We start from the raw sequence: 20,601 nt of genomic DNA on the forward strand, positions 1-20,601 counted from the left end.
GCTGGGATTAAAGGCATGCGCCACCACACCTGGCTTTGTTTTTTGTTTTTCAGAAAACTGCTGACTAGTGGCTGCTTCAGGCTTTTACAGATAGCACTGCAGCTAGGTACTGCCTTGATCAGTGGGTTGGGGGTTAACAAACAGGACCAAACTGAGTAAGAAAACTGCAAGAGAGGGTGGGGCTCCTTCCTAGCACTTATTCCCTAACCAACAGGTGGGCTAGGCCAAGCAGGACTGGCTCTAGGTCACAATGGTCATTTTATTGGGGCCTCACTAGGTTCCAAGTCAGGGAAGATAGAAACATGTCACTTTGTTTCACAATTGTTCTTGGAGTCAAGTTATGCTCCTGGTTTAAAAACTGTCCCAGTCAGGCACGGGAGCACATGCCTGTAATCCCAGCACTTTTGAGATAAGAATGGGATCACAAGTTTGAGGCCAGCCTGGTCTGTGTAGTTGAGTCTTTCTCTTGTTCCTAAACCCTTAGTAGGTGACCTGGCTCTCCTAATGCCTAGCCTGTGGTTGGTAGCCCACCTGGGGAAGGCCACTGTAGTAAGGAGAGTAATGGAAGATTTAGAAGATGATGTTTCCAATTTTGGATTGATCTCCAAATACTTTCAGGAACAGATTATATTCAAAAGGAAGATGTAAGGCTGCGAGAAAATTCTGCACCTTACAAACAATGAAATATTTTGATGTTCTAATAATAAACACAAATTAAAACACAGCTTTCCAACTTGCCAGGTAAAAGTTACTTTAAGACATTTATAAAAGTACATCAGGTATTCTGTACTGTAACTCATTTTGGTTCAGGAAGGAAGCAGGCCACTGCCGGCGCATGGTTTCCTCGCTTTAATTTCTATGGCAGGGAGGAAAAAATAATTGACAGTGGCATTGTGTTCCATGGTTGTTCTCAGCCATGGAAGGAAGGAGCTTTATCTAGCATCCAAAACAAACAACCTAAAAGTACTTTAGTTTGACTGTGAAAGGCATCTGTGTTTACAGATGTGACTGTAAATAATTTAATATACTGACCTATGAAGTTTCTACTTCCTGGACAATCTATCTCTAACTAGCCTAACATCCAGTGTACTATTTTTGTGGTCTCCCCCAGCAGCGCGTTATGATGAGGCTGTCAGTAGACATTCAACTCAAGATTTCTCTTAAACTCCATACATGACAATCACACAAGCCTGGCTCTCAGGGTACTTACTTGGATTTGTTATACTCAAATTCAATGTGCAGGCAGTCCTCAATGCCAACTTCCATCTTGATGGATGAGTTCAGCTCGGGGTATGTGCTAAGTGTGTGAACTACAATGTCCATCTCTTTGACAACATCATTGAGGCGGCGGCTGATGGTGGCTCGAAGGAAATAGCTGTAAGAGATGGCATCATCCTCCGTGAATACCTCCAGTCTCTAGATGCTGCAGAGGTGACACACCAAAGCAGCCCACCTCAGAGAACCCCACAGTTAATAGTGTTTAACCCTTGGAGCTTCATATCCCTTTGAGAATTTATGGGCCCTTTTCTTAGAAAAAAAATTATATATATGCATAGACTTCTGCAATTACAATTTTAGGCAGATCAAAGCCTTCCTTCAAAACCCTTTTGGGAGCTCATGACTGACTAAACTAAGAACCTTGTCTTAGTAAAAGTGATTTCTATACTTTCTGCTCCAACAGCATGGCTTTTTATGTCCCCACCACTCACTGTTTATTATCTAACACCTGGCTATTTAGGCACAGAGATCTAGCCCTCACACTTACATGCCTCTCCACAAAACAACAGGAACAATACAAGTGAGGAACAGGAAATGGAGAAATCAAGCCACATATTCACTTCAGTAGTCTTTCTTAGCTTAGCCTCTGCTGGCATGGGAAAAGTATAATAAAATCTCAAGGGAGCTGTGGTAGTTTGAATTTGCTTGGCCCATGGGAAGTGACACTAGTAAGAGGTGTGGCCTTGTTGAAGGAAGTGCATCACTATGTGGGTGAGCTCTGAAGCTCCACCCAGTGCCAAAGCCCCTGCTCCTGGTTTCCTTTGGATGAAAATGTAGAACTTTCAACTTTTCCAAAGCCATGCCAGCCTGGCCACTGCCATGCTTCCCACCATGATGATGATATAAGAGCTGCCTTGGCCATGGTGTCTCTTCACAGCAATGGAAACCCTAACTAAGCTCACAGCTAACTGAAGCTCACAATCTGGAGGGAAATAAACAAACAAACAAAAAAATCAAGACAGGGAAAGAGTAATTCAAAAACTATGATTCGGGGGCTGGTGAGATGGCTCAGTGGGTAAGAGCACCCGACTGCTCTTCCGAAGGTCCGGAGTTCAAATCCCAGCAACCACATGGTGGCTCACAACCATCCGTAACAAAATCTGATGCCCTCTTCTGGAGTGTCTGAAGACAGCTACAGTGTACTTACATATAATAAATAAATAATCTTAAAAAAAAAAAAAAAAAAAACTATGATTCGGGTTTATAAGTATAAAAGTGACTTCACGTAATACAACAAAGTAGCAAAGAAATCTCTGATTTCACCAGAGGAGGCAGCTTCAGGGTAGGGTGGGCATAGGTTTGAAAGAAGATATGTAAGTGGACCCTAAAGGTTTAACAGCCAGTCAGCACTGCCTTCTCCAGCATCGCAGTCCCCTGGGTATAATAGTATGCAGACACCCTTGAGAGAGGACGAATCCTTAGGTATAGTTTCTTCTGAGTCGTCCTCTGATAGTCCAGTGCCGGTTAAGCATTACTGGAAAGCTAACAAAGCCCGGCGAGTGAGCCACACCAGCTCTGTGGGGCACTGACGGCTTCCACTAACTGCTCAGATCTCAGATCCACCTCACCGCCTGTGGAAGACTGCACCTTACTGAAGATTCAAGTCAAGCTTTCTAATTCTTTTCTGCTTTTATTTGGGGCCTAAGCACATCTTTGCCCCTCACAGAGACTTTCTCTCACAGATGATCCCCCACCCCTCCAAAACCATAAAACAAAAACCACTGTTTTGCTTCGACACAACTGAGAGGGGAAGGGGAAAGGACTGTGATCCTGATCCACTGGTATGCCACTGACTGAACATAGTTTTGTTGTTGTAGAGTGTTTTTGAGACAGGGTTTCACTATATAGCTCTGGGTGGTCTGTAAGACCAGGCTGGCCTCAAACATAGTGATCCATCTGCCTCTGTTTCCACCACCAGGTCTGACTGAATATAGCTTTTTTTTCTTTCTTTCTTTCTTTTTTTTTTTTTGAGAAAGGGCCTCACGATTAGCCCTGCCTGGCCTGAAGTCACAGAGATCGATTGCCTCAAGGCATGTGCCACCACGACTGCTGTGGACACAGATGTCAGATTCTCTGTTCCAGACTCAGTGTCCAGTTATTTTGGATCCACTACTGAAGTAAACTGCTGGATCACAGTGGTTCTGTTTAAATATGTCTGTGTTGTTGCTGACTGAGCCTGGGCCTCATATTAATTTGTCAAGTCTGTGCATATGCAACTCAACACTGAGCTACACTTGGAGCCCTCTGCTTGCTTGCTTGGTTGTTTTTGAGGAGCCACCCTGGTGTTTCCCTTTCTTCCTACCATACCTTTCTATGTAAAAAGCCCTAAGGCAAATAACTGGGGTACGGGTGGGAATTATCAAGCATGGTGCTTGCCCTTCTCCCCAGTTCCCTCTGCCTTGCTAAAAAACAACAACAACAACAACAACAAAACCCTTAGATACATTTCTAAAGCTAGCCACCAAGGTCAATTCCCGTATTTGGCCTCTTCCTCCTCCTAAGGCTGACCACTAAGATCCACATACCCAAATATTCAAAAGCTCCCTTTGGCTGCCCTATTTAACATGTGCAAATAAAATTAAACACCTCATCCTAACACGGGTTTCCTCTTGTACCTTTATAAATTGCCATTTGCCTATGGGCCACTTCTGTCTCTTCTCTATCAAGAGGCAGTCCTTTGTCCCCTGGGACAAATACCCCTGACCCCTCTCCCTGTTCCCTTTGCCCTCTCCCTCTTCTATATCTTATTCCCTGTCCTTTGACCCTCTGAGGCAAATGAATCTCCTTTGTGCTAAGAACTTGGTCTGGGGGGGGGGGGGGTCACTGATCACTCCAGTGACAGACACCTGTAATCCCAGTACTTGGGAGGCTGAGGCGGGGGACTGAGAGTTTGAGGCCAGCCTACAGTAAATAACAAGAGCTTGTGTTGAGGTTTTTTTTAAAGCCTAGCCAAGCTAAGTGAGCGCTAGAGAACCCTCACTGGTACTTCCTCCAGAGTGATAGGATAAATCACTGTTTTTAGTGGGAATCTGGTGCAAATATTTCAAAGAGTCTATAAACAGCTCTGATGGGTGGAGGGAAACTGGGAGAAAGAAAAGGGAATGTTGGGATCACTGCACTCCTCACCATGCTAGACCCAGGCTGGCAGATGGAGAAAACAAGTTGAGCTTGTGAGATCAAGACTTGGGGTCAGGTGATCAGATGACAGGAGTCTGGTGTATCCCAGTGATGTCACATAATCTCTGTGCCTAGAGCTGCAGTGGATTTTATTTTCTAATACAAGAGGCCCAGGCATCTCTGTCCTTCCTCAGTTTCCAAGATTACAGTAGTAAGAATAACCTCAGGCCTTCCTAGGCACATTAGCTTTGTGGTTCAGGACCCCTAGAATGGGTCCCAGATGATGTACTGTTAGGCAAGTGCACACTAAGACAAAGGCTCAGCCCTGTGTCCAATTTTTAAAGACTCTGATATACTGTGCAACATTTTTAAAGACTTCTGTTATACATGGAAACACTGTTTTCTTATCTCTTCCAAAAGATGGAGAAGACAGACCTAGAGTTAGAATCCTAACTTATCTATTTTCCAAACACTTAAGTTACAGAATCCAAAATGGCATTGATGTTCTAAAGGAGCTAGATGGGAAGGAGTCAATTCCCCTGGAAACCAAGCTGGGGTATCTGCCTGCAGCCACCTCACAAATGAAAGCCAATTCCTGAATTTTCAAAAAATTTTAAGAAATGGTTGTCAAAAATATCTATTATTTAAATTATATAAACTTACAATTAAATGACTTAGTTAAGAAGGCATATCTTCTAAAATCGCTTTGCTTTGTCATCATTTCCCTACTCTGTGAGGCCCTTGGTCTTGAGGGACTCTGTGTGATGGTAACGGTAAGGTCAGGTGCCTGCCTTCAGCTTTGAAGGCGGTCATAGGAAGTTCAGTCAGCAGGCTTTCCCCAGGGGAGCCCAGTGGAAACCCAGACTAGCACACGGAAGCTGCCCGAGCTCTTCCTTAGTTGCCGCAGAGACCTTTAAAAGCGACGGAGCTTCAGACCCTGCCCCTGTGAGACAGGACCAGGGCCACAGCAGAAACAGCAGAGACACTTACCGGAGCTTCACATTCTGTCCTGTGTAGGATTCATACGGCTTTTCCACATGGGTGAACTCAAAGTCGAAGGCCTGCGATTGGGTGATCTCTCCTGGCCGAGCCAGGTCCTTCACCAAAGACACAAACTCATGGTGGTTCCCACGGTCATAGTAGAGCTCTGGAAGGACAACAAAACCTTTGACATGAACCTGCATGGATCTAGACAGAGCACTGCAGGTGGGAGGCACTGTACTCTTCTGAAGGCCAAGCCAGACTGGTGGCTTTGTTTTTTTTTTTTGGGGGGGGGTCTCTTCTTTTTCCCTGACACCAGCCCCTCCAATGGCTTCTCCATACACATGCCTTCCCAAAGATGCCTTCCTGTTTTTGTTTGTCTGAGACAAAGTCTTACCATATTGCCTGGGTTGGCTACTCATTCTTGGGCATAATTCTCCTGCCCAGTCTCAAATAACTAGAATAGTAGGTGTGTACCATCATACCCAGCCTGACCTTCTGCTTCACATATGGAGAATCCATGATACAAAGAAAGCTCGAACAATTGAGAGAAAAGTCACTGGTTAAGAGCACTTGTTGCTCTTGCAAGAGCCTGGGTTCATTTCCTAGCACCCACATGGTAGCACACAGCCATCTCTAACTAGACTTCCAGCAGTTCAGTGTCCTTGCCTGACCTCTATAGGCACCAGGCATGTGTGCGATGCACATACATACATGTAGGCAAAATATTCATATATATTAAAGAAAGAAACCTTAAACATAAGCAAACAAACAAACAAATAAGTAAATGCCAATGTGATGCTTCAGGCCATTGCTCCTATTAGCAATATGCACCAATAAAGGTAAGAAAATTCTGAGATGGTTACAACAGACTCAGTGAGCAGCTTTTCAGCATGTAGTAAAAGAATCAACCTAAAAAACAGAGCACCTTGCTAACATCCCTGATGTCTCCAGGATATGCATGGTTACTTCATTATATCGTCCTTACAATAATCTTGCAAGATGAGTAGATCAGGCTTTCTAATCCCACAGTCTAGTTTGGCCCAGAATTCACTGTGTCGCACAAGCTAGCCTCAAACTCACAGCAATCCTTCTGTCTTATCTTCCCAAATTCTGGGACTATGATGTGAGCCCATGCCCAGCTGGTATCTCTTCATAATAAGCTCATGTTATCACCAGACCTATATTATTTTATGTCTTTTGTATTCTACAACTTAAAATTTTTTATTATATAAAACAAAATATTGTATTTATACATATAGAATATACAGTATATATACAATATATATTGTGCATATATATGTTTATATAACAATATATACAAGAATTAAGTTTTTAAGTTGATATATACATGGTCTTTTTTTCTACTTTTGACTGAAGGCACCTTAAAGATGAAGCCCATAGCTCCAGCTTCCTGGACCCTAGATGGAAGCACTGAAGTCTGCCTGTGATGATACATAGGCCTATGATAGCTCAAGTGTCATCCCTCAAATATCCTTGAGTACAAGCACTGTGCTAGGCTATACCTCACAGGAGGGAGATGAACTGGGACAATGGAGCAGCTGCTTGAAAGACAAGTCCACTGTCTCTCAGGCCTGGTCCTCGTTCTCAGCATCTCTGGGGCATCATCATTTCTCTCTTTCTCAGCGGTGATGTGACTGCTTAGAGCAGTGTTCTTGCTCTGGGTCGAGCTCCAACAGTATAAGATCTGAAGCCTTCATTGGGATCAAAACCTTACTGGGCTCCCGAAACCAGATATTCTGCCTTTCTAGACCCACTGCAGTCTTCAACCCTATCCTACTGCTGGGAAGACCACCTCCTGACAAAGAGAAACAATTTCAGCTGTTAATCTTAACCTGACTGCAAAATCCCCACAACATTCCATGCTCATCCCATGGGAGATTTTCCATAGCTTGAAGGCATTTGGAAGCAGAGTGGGCTGTTGGAAGATTTACTCAACTTGAGCTGGGGGCACAGTTTAGTCTGTCATGTATGAGGTGGCCCTGTGTCTGACACCAGCATCAGGGAGAGGGAGAGGGAGACAGAAAGACGAATAAATGATTTTTGAGTTTTGTTTAATTTTTTGTTTAGTTTTGGTATGCCTTTCTTTCTGTCTGTCTGTCTGTCTTTTCTGAATATGGTAATAGTATAGATAATTCCACTCTAGCAAAGCTATTTCCATACAAATTTACAGTGTATCCTGTGGTTAATATACATGGCTTATTTCCTACCTAGTTATATTTTGATCAATGTTTTTGTTGTTGTTGTTTTGGTTTTGGTGTGCTTTTTGATAGTGTCTCTCTGTAGCAATAGCTGTCCTGGAACTTGTCCTGGAACAAGACTAGGCTGGCCTTGAACTCATAGAGATCCACCTGCCACTGCCTTGAGTGCTAGGTATTAAAATCATGTGACACCATGCCCCGCCATCAGTCTTTTATTACAAATAGCCTACTTCTTTGGCTAAAGATGAGGTGGCTGTGGCTGTCAGCAGTGGGTGGCATGAGTGGCACTGAGTGATAATCCACAAATCCACTGAAGGGAGATGACACTTCCAAACTCTGCAGGAGAGTGAATAACCCAGTGACTAACTATGCTCTTAGTAAAGTCAGAACATGCAGAGAAGGACAGGGCAGGACTGGGTAGGCCATCATCGGTCACAGGAAATCTTCCACTCAGTCTTGCTACCCAGCCTGGTAGATGGTGCTGACTCATGTGAGAACCAAACCCCTAACTTGGGAACCCTGTACTCTCAGCTCCCAGGCATTGGAGTTTGGTCCAGTGAATTCATATAAGAAGCATATTGCCCTAATTTCCATAAACTTCCAGTGGAAAAACTGCAGCATAAAGGGGAAAGTGGAAAGAGAAGGAAGGAAACACACAAAGGCGACCATCATACAGCCCAAAGGCAACATGAGAAATAAGAAATAGAGATGGTTCTGAGTGTGCTCAGACTGCAGTATGTGAGGATCCTAGCAGTAGTGCAGCAGTCCCCAGCTTGGCCCAGCAGGGGGGTCAGGTAAAAGACCTTTTCTGTACAGCATCCCATTCTCTCCAGTGCTTTTCTTCCTGTAACACATTGCCTACAAGAAATTCCATAAGGGAACACTGTGGTCTGAGGAGAGCAAGAACGGCCTTTTGACATTTTACTTTCTTAAGATAGGTCTTGCTACATAGCCCAAACTGGCTTTAAATTGGGGTCATCCTCCTGGTTCATCCTCTCCATTGCTAAGAATACAGGTGTATGCTATCACATTTGCTCGGAATGGCCTTTTTGATTTGTAATGCTATAAGCAACTTGGAATGCATCCGCAAACACTGCAGCCAAAGTGGCAGAATAGTAGCTATTTGCCAGAGCGTTGGTTTCATCTTGAATAAATTAAGGCAGAAAATCCAAGTGTTCTAGAAAGAGCCTTATGCCCTAAAGAGAATACTTTTAAAAGTTCCTCTCCCACCCCAAAGCAGCAGCTAGAGTCATCCCAAGCACCACAGCCCTTCAGCGAGAGGGAGAAGCTCTCCCCCCCACTACACCCTTCTTATTGCCTTCAAGTAACTTCTGCATTAGTTTCCCTCTTCACTCAAAAAGAGGAAGTACTTTTTGCATTCAGGATGTTTTCATGGTAATACCTGTCACCAACTGCCAAAAAGGGAGGTTGCCACTGTAGAAGGAAATTGGGCCAACTTGACATTGCAGGCAGAGCCTTTCAAACACCCTGGGACCTGCTGCTGGGCTACTGCTAAAGCACAGTCTGGGCTTCATGTTAGGCTTGCGAGAGATACAAAGCAGCAAGAACCTCATTTTCATCTCACTTTCTGAGCCTCTGTTTGCCAGGGGGAAGGCCAGGGCCAAGTAGTGGGAGTGGGTGGGTAGGGGAGCAGGAGGGGGGGTATAGGGAACTTTTGGGATAGCATTTGAAATGTAAATAAAGAAAATAATAATAAAAAAAAAAAAAGAAAAAAGAGTCCTGCTTGCTATAGCTCCATTCAGCTCCTGCCCCTGGCAGGAACAGGCAACCTCTGGGTTGTGCATGCGCAGTTCTGCTCTGTGCAGATCTAAGCCCAGCTGACAACTTAGTAAGTCTGCCAGAATCAATCCAGTTAACCTCTGCATGCGTTTTCATTTGGTATTTCTAGAGTAAGTGAGCTAAAATAAAAGTCTCCGGAGTTGTTTTGTTTTTGTTCTTTTAGGAGGGTTACTGGCATTGATGAGCTCATTAAACACTTTTTAAAAATTATCTATTTGGCTCTGGGGTATAAGGATATTTGTGTCTGCCTCTCTCTGCAAGTTTGACCTTCTAATTATATTTGGTTCGTCTAACCCCATTAGCCTTCAAGGTTCCCAAGTCTGGCTTCCACCTTTTACCAGTGTTTCCCAAAGGATTTCAGCAGGGAAACGGTCTGAAGGACTGTGCAGTAGTAGTGCCCTCACTGCTCCTTGTATACTCCTCATCTTCTCAACCCCACCAGTGTCACCTAGAAGACTTCCCTTACCACACGTTTACTGGCACTGTTCCAATGGAGACTATGCTATCGGGAGAAGAGTGCTAGATACAGAGAGGACAGCAAAGCAGCTGAAAACCAGGATCGCGAAAACAAGGATCTATGTTAAGAGCTAGGAACCGATTACTCACTTGAAACACTATTCAAACTGTAAGGTTGCTGCAGCGCTTGCAGCAGGACCCAGTGAGCCACAGGTCTGGCAACCCCTCTTTTCAACAGGAAGAGGTGATCTCAACTTGAAATAGGAATGTGATGGAAAAAAAACAAAAAACAAAAAACGAAAAACAAGTAAGCTGACATCAGATGTATTGCTCACCTCCCAGATCCCTCAAGACGATGCTGTTCCAAGAGATGCATGATGGTCAAGTACCACCTAAGTTCTCAGTGGGCTGGACTGTGAGAACGCCTAGCTAGCTCATTACTGTCTCCTACACAAGCATGTGCAGGGAACCTAGCTGCTTGATCTAGACTGTCCCTTTCTTTCATTGAAGTAATTCCAGGGGCTAAGGATGTAGTTCAGAGTTGAAATACTTGTCTGGCATAACTGTGGTTAATTCTTAGTTTGTTCCTGAATTCTAAAGAAGATTTAAAAAAAAAGAAAGAAAGAAAGAAAGAAGAAAAAAAGAAAAAAGAAAATCCAGAAAATAATTTCTGTAAAATCTTAGATCTGAGTCAAGAATATCCAGGTGGCAAACAATTAAGTAGCACTTTCTCTGTGCTAGCCACTGAGACTAGAGATTAACCACTGTAGACTAGTGATGGAATGGAGCTAGCCAATGAGACTAAGAGAGAGATTAACCACTGGACTAGTGATGGAATGGAGGCAGTCTCTGGCCTTGGGGTAAGAGGATAAGACAACTGAAAAAAAAAAACAAAACAAAATAAACACAACAATAATGAAGTCACAACCTGCTTAAAAAGAGGTAACCTTGGAACTTAGAAGAACAGGAGAGGAAGCAATTAGCAGACTTTTGTAGAAAGAGGACAAATTGGGCAGGTCATACTTTCCAGAAGAAAAAAAAGTTAAAATACAAGGGGAAGACACCAAAACTTTAGAAACTTAAGAGGTTTGTTTGTTTATTTGTTTGTCAGTACTGCGGTTTGAAACCAGTGCTTCATGCAGAAGATTTTTATTATTTGTTTACTTCATTTAAAAAAAACAAGATTTATAGCTAGGCAATGGGCTTTGGGAAGGCAGAGGCAGGTAGAGCTCTATGAGTTCAAGGCCAGCCTGATCAACAGAGCAGCTTCCAGGATAATCAGTGCTATACAGAAAAACCCTGTCCTGAAAAAACAAACCAATACAAAACAAAAAAGACTTATTTATGTATTTAGGTGTTTTATCTACATGTATGTCTCTGTAGCAGAAGAGCGTGTTGGATTCCATGGGACTAAAGTTATAGACTGCTATAACCTGCCATGTGGGTGCTGGGAACTGAACTCAAGAACTCTGGAAGAGGGCTGGTGAGATGGCTCAGTGGGTAAGAGCACCCGACTGCTCTTCCAAAGGTCCGGAGTTCAAATCCCAGCAACCACATGGTGGCTCATGACCATCCATAACAAGATCTGACTCCCTTGTCTGAAGACAGCTACAGCGTACTTACATATAATAAATAAATAAATCTTAAAAAAAAAAAAAAAAAAAAAGAACTCTGGAAGAACAGCCAGTGCTTTCAACTAGTGAGCTACTTCTCCAGTCCCTATTTGGTTCATTTTTTTAAAGATAAAGTCTCACTATGTAGCCCAGGCTGGCCTGGAACTCCTGATCCTCCTGCTTTAGTCTTCCAAGAGGTGGACTGACAGGTATGTACCACCATGCCTGACCAGAAGAAGCTATCATCAGCGAAGAAGTTAAAGAGAGACATCTGGAAAGGCAGGCTAGCAAGCTCCAGAAAGGAAATAAATATACGCTCTCTAAGAAGTTGGTAAAAAGCAAACAAACAAAACAGCTTTTAAGGGACCAACAACATGAGAATTGCCTCTTGGAAGTTCATCCTTGCAGAAGATTATGAGGATATGGAAGAGATGTCAGAGCAGGTTATAGAGTTAGACAAGGGACAATAGCTCCAACTCCTCCAAAACCCAAACAAACAAACAAACATGCAACCTGTTTTATCAGGAAGGACAGAACTCAGTGATGGTAGGTAAGGCTCCTGGCTGCAGTTACAGTTACCCATATAACCTGACCTTCTAACATGACAGAAGTCCCACCTACTTGATACATAGTCAAAGAATGCAACCAAGGAGAAAAACCACAGAACCACAACTTCAACAAAGTTACCCACTAGCCTCGCTCTGGTGCCCTGAAGTCACTTTGTAATAACTGTCTTAGATGTATGACACAATATGTCATGCCCTGATTCTTTGGGGAAGTCACAAAGATTATAAAGAAACATGAAACTCAAGGAAAGTACTTTCTGCAAATAAGCAGGTATATCCTTAATAGCAATCAATTTTAGGAACAGAAGAGTGGTAGGGAAAGCGGAAAGAGATTTTTTTTTTAATACCAAATATATCTAGAAAGACTTTTCCTTTATTGCTTTGTTTCGTGATAGTGTCTTGCTGTGTAGCCAGACTGATCTTGAATTCCAGATCTTCCTGACTTACTTAGCCCTTTTAGTCCTGGCATTATAAGTATGTACCATCATGTCTGCTTAGAAAAGTTTTTCTGGTAATGTACTGCTTATAATTCTGTTTGGATCTATTACTATTCATTCGGTCATGTAACCATGGATAATGAATGTGAATGAACTTGAACTATATGCTTTAAGCACCACACCCACTGCTAGCTGTGTGAAAGCTCATGTAGCAGAAGTAAATGCTTTAAGGCAAATAGCTGAAAAATGTTCTCTGGAAAAGTCCACATGACAAGTTACCTGGGGGAACATAGGAAGCCCAGTGGGGAGCCTGAATCAGTGGCTGGAACTCAGTTTGTGAAATCAAAGTCTCACTGCAGTGACGACTCTCACCTCTATATGGGAACCCTCTATCTGAGACATGAGACACAGCCCCCAATCTCATCATAATAACCAGGTGACTTTAATATACTTGATTCACAGCTGATAAAGCTGAGTCCCCATCAGGTCAGAGTGCCAAGGTCCCAGGGAAAATTATCCCAAGAAGCAATAAAAGGTTTCAAGAAAATTCAGTGAGGTTATTACAATCTGGGAATGAAGGAGTTAGGCAAGAGACCAGGTGGGGCGATTGCAGCAAACAGCCTCTTTGGCTACCTTGTATTTAAACAGAAAGAGACCTGGACATGCTCTCCTTCTAAAATGGCTCATTTCATACTGCCTGAGTGAGGCAGGGAAGCTTTTGAGTTATTCATAATCAGGGAGTTGATGGGATCGGCAAAGACTAAAACATACCTGTTTTTACTGGTATTACAGGCCAAAAGGACTGATGTAGTAACTTTAAAACTCCTACTTAAAATACCAATTCTCAGTAGGCAAGTACTGACTATTTCATATATTATGTTTAACATAAAACGCTTTGGATTTATATAATCTGACCTGTGATTCTTTACTAGGAGTGACTTTATCCTCCGTGGGGACACACAGTAATACCTCAAGGCATTACTATGTGAGGGGATGCCCTGCTTTCTTGTTCAGGACAGACTGAAGATACAGCTAACGGCCTGCGGTAACAATGATCTGGCTCCAAATATCAATTGACAGTGCTCCTGTCCTGCTGTCCAGCTAGAAGCAGGAGAAGAAGCAGTGTGAAGTTCACCCTTCACTCCCTGCTCTGGTATAGCAACAGCTCTTTCACATCCTGGTTTTTTAAGAAAAACAAAAAACAAAAAACAAAAAACCAAACAGCTCCTTTATGATCATCCAGTCTTCAGATTTCATATTTTTAAATACCAGAAGGAAGATGTTTAAGGCCACACAGTGGGTTGCAGAAATCTAGCTACCAGGACTCCTTTCTCCAGGGTTCCTCTTACCTTCTGTAAAAGGGAACAGATGATATGCTCAACTCTTAGCATGTGAATTTAGCAAGCTTTCCCAAGGAAGTTGCTAAAATCAGTGTCCATATGTGCAGTACAGGATACAGGGTAGGGATTTTCTGATTGGTGTTCATCATCCACAGGGCATAGCCTACTGGTGACTTCATGATACAAGTATTTTATTTTAGAAGTACCCAAGCACTTTGTAACACAAAAGACTCCAAATACTTAGAATCCCCAAATCTTTGTGAGGTTTTGTTTTATTTTGAAACAGGGTCTCACTATGTAATGGCAGCTGGCCTAGAACTCACTATGTGAACTAGGCCGGCCTTCAACTCAGAGATCTACCTGTCTCTGCCTCCCAAGTGCTGCAATTTAAGGCATGTGCCACCAAACTCACCTCTCACCTGGCTCCCCAAATATTTTGTTTTACTACCTTCCCTTGTCTAGTTCTATTAGAACTCAGAATATTTGAAGATGACTATTGAGCACTGCAAATTTTTGATCATTTAATTATAGTCTTTGCAGCATCACTTCTTTGACTTTAAGGAGAAAATCAGACAACTAAATACCAGCATGGTAATAAAGAAGTTTGAGAAATAGAGGCAGTCAGAAAGAGGCAGGTTACAGGTATTCAAAACATGCACATGCAATGTAATACAGAATGGAGGTGAGATAGATGGAATTTATGAGCCCGGTCTACTGCATTGTATTTTAAAGGGGAAGGAGGGATGATGGATAGGTGGGTGGGGTCACTGCTTAACTTTGGATTGGATCTGACAGCTGTAGCTGTCAAACCCACCTGCAGGATATTGTCTACCTCACTATGAAATCCCGGGTACTAGAAGCAAACTGCAGAGACAATGGGGATACCCAAGCACCAGGTGAGCATCCGACCATACAGCAGAGGGCTCCCTACCCTATCTAGGCTGTCCCCACCTCCCCAGCAGCACGCTGTCACTTTTGGCACGGAAGAAGGTAATGAATGCATGGGGGAGTCGCCCACGGGCGGGACTCGTGGGTGAATCTCAGGCTTTAGATTACAGTTGAAAAGAACCTGTCGCAGGCCTCGCAGGCGCTGGGCACTGAAAAATCTCTGCTCCCAGCCCGTCCCACACTCGATTCCAGGGGCAGGCTGACGTCCCGGGCTTGGGAAGATCCCAGGGAATAGACTTACCGATCTGCCCAATGAACTCGATCTTGATGCCCTGGTGCTCTAGTCGCTTGTTGGGGTTCTTCAGAGATAGGCTCACTTTCCCCGAGACGGTTTCCCCGTCGTAGAAGAGGAAATATTTCTCCTTCTTCCCGTCCTCAGTCTTGTGCTCCGCTCGCTTCCTACTCTCCGCATCATTCAGCAAGATTTCCACCTCCACGCTCTGCCCGAAGCCGAAGAAGCTCATCTCCCCGCCTGGCCGCGCCGGTGTCGGCACAGACTGCTCCCTCCCTCCCAGGCGCGAGCTGCCTTCGGGACAGGCAGGCCGGAGGGCCGGCTGCGGGAACGCGCTGGACGCTGCACCGCAGCCCCGCTCGCTCCGAGCTGGGCGGTGGGCGATCGCCGACGGCCTGCGCCCCTGGGGTGAGGCAGGGCGGAGGAAAGCGGTCGGCTGCGGGTTGCGGCGCCCAGAGCAGCGATGCACCGAGAGGCCAGACACAGTACCTCCGCAGATCCTGGCGGTGCAGCGACTAGGGCCCCGGGCGGAAAGGCGCCAAGCACGCGCGTCTCGTCGCCCACCGGGTGGGGTCCAGAGCCCAGCCGCACACAGTGAACTGCCTGGACTCCCGCGGCGCAACGCACCGAAGTGCTACGGCGGCGCCGGGCGGGGGGAAGGGGCAGGAGAACTCCGGCCCGGATGCGAAGAAGATGCCACGCGCACGCGCACACTCTTCTCCCCCCCCCCCCNCCCCTCCCAGGCCGTCAAGGGGTGCGCTCATCTGCGCATGTGCAAGGCCACAGGGCGCCTCGTCTCTCCTAGGGAACATGGCGGCTCTGGCCTCTTTCCAGTAGCACTCGGGCCCAGATGTCCCGTCAAGTCCTAGCCCTGCAAGTGCGTCCTCGTAAGATTCCTGTTGCGTTTCTCTTACTTCTTAGCCTGATAAACGCCAGGCTACTCTTCACATTCGAATACGAGCAGCGCTTGCGTGCTGCCTGACGGGATGAGGTACCTTTCCCATGCACGCTCAGTGTCACCGGCAGGGGCAAAGGTGACCGCTACTACAGGAAGTATGCTGTCTCCACTGGCCTCTAGGTTCCCTGCCGTGTAAGAACGAGAAGACGGTAAGAAAAACCACTAGTGACGTCCTGACCCCAACATTAACTGGGATGCTAAGGGGAAAAAAAAAAAAAAACCCCGCCCACCTTGTTTAGCTCCCAGTCTTTGCCCCGCCCACTTTTGCGCACGCAGTGGGCGACCCAGCCCATTGGCTTAGGTTACGAACGCGGCCCGGCGCGGTGATTGGGCGATTGTAAACCTCGAACGTTGTGACTGGTCCGCCGAAAGGTCTCAGAGCGCGCGCGGGAGCGGCGGCGAACCGGTACGTCCGCGGTCGGGATGGCGCTGCAGGATCTTAGGAGAGACCTGCAGCCTTGGTGTCCGCTGGATCTCAGCCCCGGTGAGGAAACGCAGCCGCGAGTTCTGGGTTCGGGGCTTGGGATGCTTTGCTCCGCCGAACGTACCTAAGCTTGCGGCCCGGTGCGGGTAGGGGTGGGGGAAGGGGAAGCCCTGGTCTCTGCATTGACCGTGAGCCTCAGGATTGTGACAATCCGCCCGGGTGAAGGCCAGCCAAACGTACAGTGGGATCTGAGTCCAGACGAGTAATTGGTAAAAAAGAGAGCTAAACTGTGGAGGATTGCCATGAGTTCAAGACCGAAATCAAGATTCCCAAAGCCAGCTAGTTGAACCAGTTAAATCACGAACTTGAGGGTTTTCTCTTTCATGCCTACTGCCCCCTCTTGTCCCTAGTACATCCAGGCTCCAGGTCCAAGTCCTCATAGTCAAGGAAGGCAATTTCAGGATAATCCCTAACTGCTTTCTGATGCAGTAAGTCACTGTCTCCTGTACACCCTGCATTGCCTCTTTTGAAGGTACAGGCTTGCGTGTGTCGGCTCTTTGGGGCTTTCCTGCTTGTTTTCTAAATAGATGGCCAGTCTATTGGCCTACCATATAAGAGGAGGTGTGGAAGTCCTTTCTCCAAGCACGTGACCTTTGACATCCGAACCGAACCGCAGCGATTGTCCACAGGAGACTATTATAGAGGTAGCCCCCTAGTCGATGTTCCAGACACTCCCCTTTGCCCCTGTGCTGCCTGTGGTCCTGGGGAAGGGGATGTGCTAAGGTCTGCAGGAGGTGAGGTCGCAGTGTGTAGTAGTGTGGCTTTCGCTTGTGCAGCTTCTGTAGGTAGCTCCAGCAAACAGACTCGGCTTACCAGGCTAGGCTTTTCTTTGCTTGTTGATCCCTTTTCTATCTGGTAGTATGTCCCTAAGGCCAAACTGAAGGTGAGGCAGGCTTGGGGGAATCCTCTCAGGCAGTGGTTCCTGTTGTGGGGTTGTCCTCCTGTTTGAATTCTAATGCTAAATCTGCTTCTTCCGAGAGGCCATGGGCCCAAGGGGTAGTCAGTACCCTGCTGGTCTTAGGAGAACTGTCTCTCTGTTTTAACTGGCTAGAGCCTGGGATTGGGCAGTGGAGGGAAAAGGTGGGATGGGAGATCTCTGAGAGTGGGGGCAGGTGGAGAGAAGGGAACGGGAGGGAAGAAGAGAGGACTGAAGAGGAGAAAGGAGCCATGATGGAGCAGAATTACATGGTCAGGAGAAACTACAAGTAATAAAGGGTCTCATAGGAATAAGTTAGTATAGTGCTAGTTCTGCCCAATCTAGATACTTATCTTGTAAATATAATAACTAGATTGTGTGGTTTTTATATGGGCTTATTGGGGTTGGAAATTACTGCAACAGTTCCCTGTGTTGTGGCAACCCCTGACCATAGAATTATTTTGTTACAACTTACTAACTGTAATTTTTCTACTGTTATGAATCATGATGTAAATATCTGACATGCAGGATATCTGTGTGGGCAACCCCTGAAAAAGGGTTGTTTAGCCCCCACAGGGGTCGTGACCCACAAGTTGAAAGGCACTGCTCTGTGTGCTATGGAGTGCAATGTCTTTTTGATGGAGTTTGCCATGCAAACAGGCCTTAGAGATGGGGACGCCCTGAGACTGGATGATGGACTAGAGTATATATTGCAGTCTTTCAAAACAGCACATAGGAAACTAGATTATAAGCCGGCTAAGGCAGTAGCTTTGTGGTCCTTGCAATTGAAGCAGAGCTGTCCAGAACTGCATACAAGAGGAATTGTAGTAGAAAAAGACTGCCCTGCTGCCCTGCACATTCGCTTACGATCTGTCGGGAAATCTGGGGAAAGGATGATGGGAAGGAGACACTGGTTAGCGTCTTCAAACGACAGTGGGGCATAGGGGCAGAGTACACATAGCATCTGTCGCCCTTCCTGGGATCAAAACCACGGAACCTGGGGAAAGGGTCAGCGAGGAGGGAGGGAATAAGGGAGGCGGGAGAAAAGATATTCCTCTGGTTTACTTTTTAGTACAGAAAAGGGAGGGGTTGGCCCATAATTGAGCATGAAAATGGAAGCCTTCGTAATGGCCTAGCGTAAGAAACAGATAATTAGAGAATACACGGTCTCTAAACTGCGACAGTTGGGAAAGACTTAACTGTAAGAAATGAAAGAGTCTCTCACAGTCTGGCTTGTGAGGTCATGGAGCAGATAGTCTCATCCTGAGTACCCTGAAGCATGGAAACAGAAGTGTAACTGTTCCTCCCTCCTCAAGACAAGGCTGCATACCTGGAGGTATGCAGGAAATCTGTTCCTGACAGATGGGCTCATACAAACCAGTAGGCACACTTGGCTGACACTAGACCAAGCCTTATCAGGACTAGACGATGAAAGTACAGGAATTATTGAAAAAATTGGACATCACAGAAGTGTATGGTGCTCAGATCTTTGGGCCATGTTCATGGAGGTGTTAAGGAGTTCATCGGAGACTCAGGCCTGTTATGAGACTCCAGTGGCTTTGCCCACCCCATAGTCAGGCATGATGTTTCAGAGACAGGAGAGACTCTGATAGTTCTTCTTCTTTTTTTTTTTTTTTTTTTGTTTGTTTGTTTTTTGGTTTTTCGAGACAGGGTTTCTCTGTATAGCCTTGGCTGTCTTAGAACTCACTTTGTAGACCAGGCTGGCCTTGAACTCAGAAATCCGCCTGCCTCTGCCTCCCAAGTGCTGGGATTAAAGGTGTGTGCCACCACCGTCCAGCAGGCTGTGGTAGTTCTTAATGACTTAGCCTAGTATATACGCTTATATCAATTATGAGAGGTGCTGCAACTCACGGGCGTTTCAAGCTCCAAGTTGAAATGGGGTAATACAGATGACAGAGCCTATTTAGCTCACTGGAAAGCAAATGTAAGATTGTGTCAGGAAGGCAAATTCAGCACTCGGCCTTGGGAAGGCTGTAAGAGTGAACTGACCACATTAGGTAGCACAAGTAGCAGAAGTTTAAGGTTGATCTAAGTGTAGGTAATTGTGACGCTCTGTACGTCTTCCCCTTGCAATAACTATGCAGGGAGTGGAGTTGGTTGCCCAGTTTGGGGCCTTTTCAGTAGCCATGTGTGACAGACGGAGAGATGTGCTACCCTTGAGACTGTCAGGTCGGGAAGCAGTTGAGAGTTGGGCCATACTTCCCTGGGCCCAGGGCTGGCCTTCATACACAGAACTTTCTCTGTTCTCTTCTGTCTGCTTTTCTGCAAGTGTTACCTATGTGTTAGTGGTCAAGTTAGCATGTTAGTGTGCTGTATGATGCAAAACTCAGTGGGCTTTCTTCTGTTAGAGACTTTTTACAGTATTAAGGGATGTTGATCATTGTGTGGTTGATCTTACAATCTAGGACTTAAAAATAGGCTTCATCTACTATTTTCTTAAAATGTTTATTGAGGGGTAATTGATAGGTATTATTACATCTTAGAGATGAAGTAGTGGAGGCTCAAGAACAGTAGACATGTTATGACTTAACTCATACCCTAATTTTATGAAGATTCTGGAGTCAGGGCCAGTCATTGCCTTCCAAATCTGACCTGATGCTAGTGACAGTATCCAGTTATCATAGGCAGAGCAGAGACAGGGAGAAAGACGCTTTTTCACCTGTGATGCTATAGTGAGCATTTCTGCAAGTACAGAGAGAAGTACAGTTCAGTCTTCAGTTTCCTGGGCATTGAGTCCCCTTCTGCTTGTAGCTTTACCACTGACTGGGCTGCATTCCCAGCCTCCCTCATTGGGCCTTCTTTCAGATCATTTGCACGTCTTTGGAAGGAATACTGTGCAAAGCCACATGGGCTGCGGATACTTCCAGTTGACAAAAGGTGATGGGTAGATTGTGGTCTACAGAGACCTACAGATTTCAGAGTGTACTGTGATGCTGAGAACCGTGACGTGAAGGGGAGACCTCTCATCTCTCATTCTGTCTGTATACTCATACTCCTAAATGGTGGTGGTACACCTGACTGATAGATTAAGATGCCCACGTTTGCATGGGGATATCCTAATTTTACATGGGGTGGGGAAGTGTCTGATGAGGAAACGGGTTGTCCTTAAGGCTGGGAGGCTGCGCTGCTGTCCCTTTGATTCACATTCTTTGCATTAGCATTGTGTGCTTGGAGCCACCTAGTATTTTTGTATGAGCCTACTTTGTCTTTTAGTGTAAATGTTTTGGGGAAG

General features: G+C 45.5%; 2 protein-coding genes across 2 annotated transcripts in view; one reads left to right on the plus strand and one right to left on the minus strand.

The window, feature by feature from the left end:
* Vps26b (VPS26, retromer complex component B) overlaps nt 1–15,696 on the minus strand; it is a 26,555-nt gene extending 10,859 nt beyond the window's left edge. The window contains exons 1-3 of the mRNA XM_021206149.1: nt 15,000–15,696; nt 5,386–5,542; nt 1,211–1,375 (exon numbers count right to left, since the gene is read on the minus strand). Of these exons, the coding sequence (XP_021061808.1) occupies nt 1,211–1,375; nt 5,386–5,542; nt 15,000–15,222 (545 nt within the window). The 5' untranslated portion in view covers nt 15,223–15,696. The remainder of the gene's footprint in view (nt 1–1,210; nt 1,376–5,385; nt 5,543–14,999) is intronic.
* Nucleotides 15,697–15,783: 87 nt separating this feature from the next.
* Ncapd3 (non-SMC condensin II complex subunit D3) overlaps nt 15,784–20,601 on the plus strand; it is a 66,348-nt gene continuing 61,530 nt past the window's right edge. The window contains exons 1-2 of the mRNA XM_021206582.2: nt 15,784–16,097; nt 16,225–16,432. Of these exons, the coding sequence (XP_021062241.1) occupies nt 16,372–16,432 (61 nt within the window). The 5' untranslated portion in view covers nt 15,784–16,097; nt 16,225–16,371. The remainder of the gene's footprint in view (nt 16,098–16,224; nt 16,433–20,601) is intronic.

The sequence above is a fragment of the Mus pahari genome, chromosome 10 (assembly GCF_900095145.1).
Source record: "Mus pahari chromosome 10, PAHARI_EIJ_v1.1, whole genome shotgun sequence".
Lineage (NCBI taxonomy): Eukaryota > Metazoa > Chordata > Mammalia > Rodentia > Muridae > Mus > Mus pahari.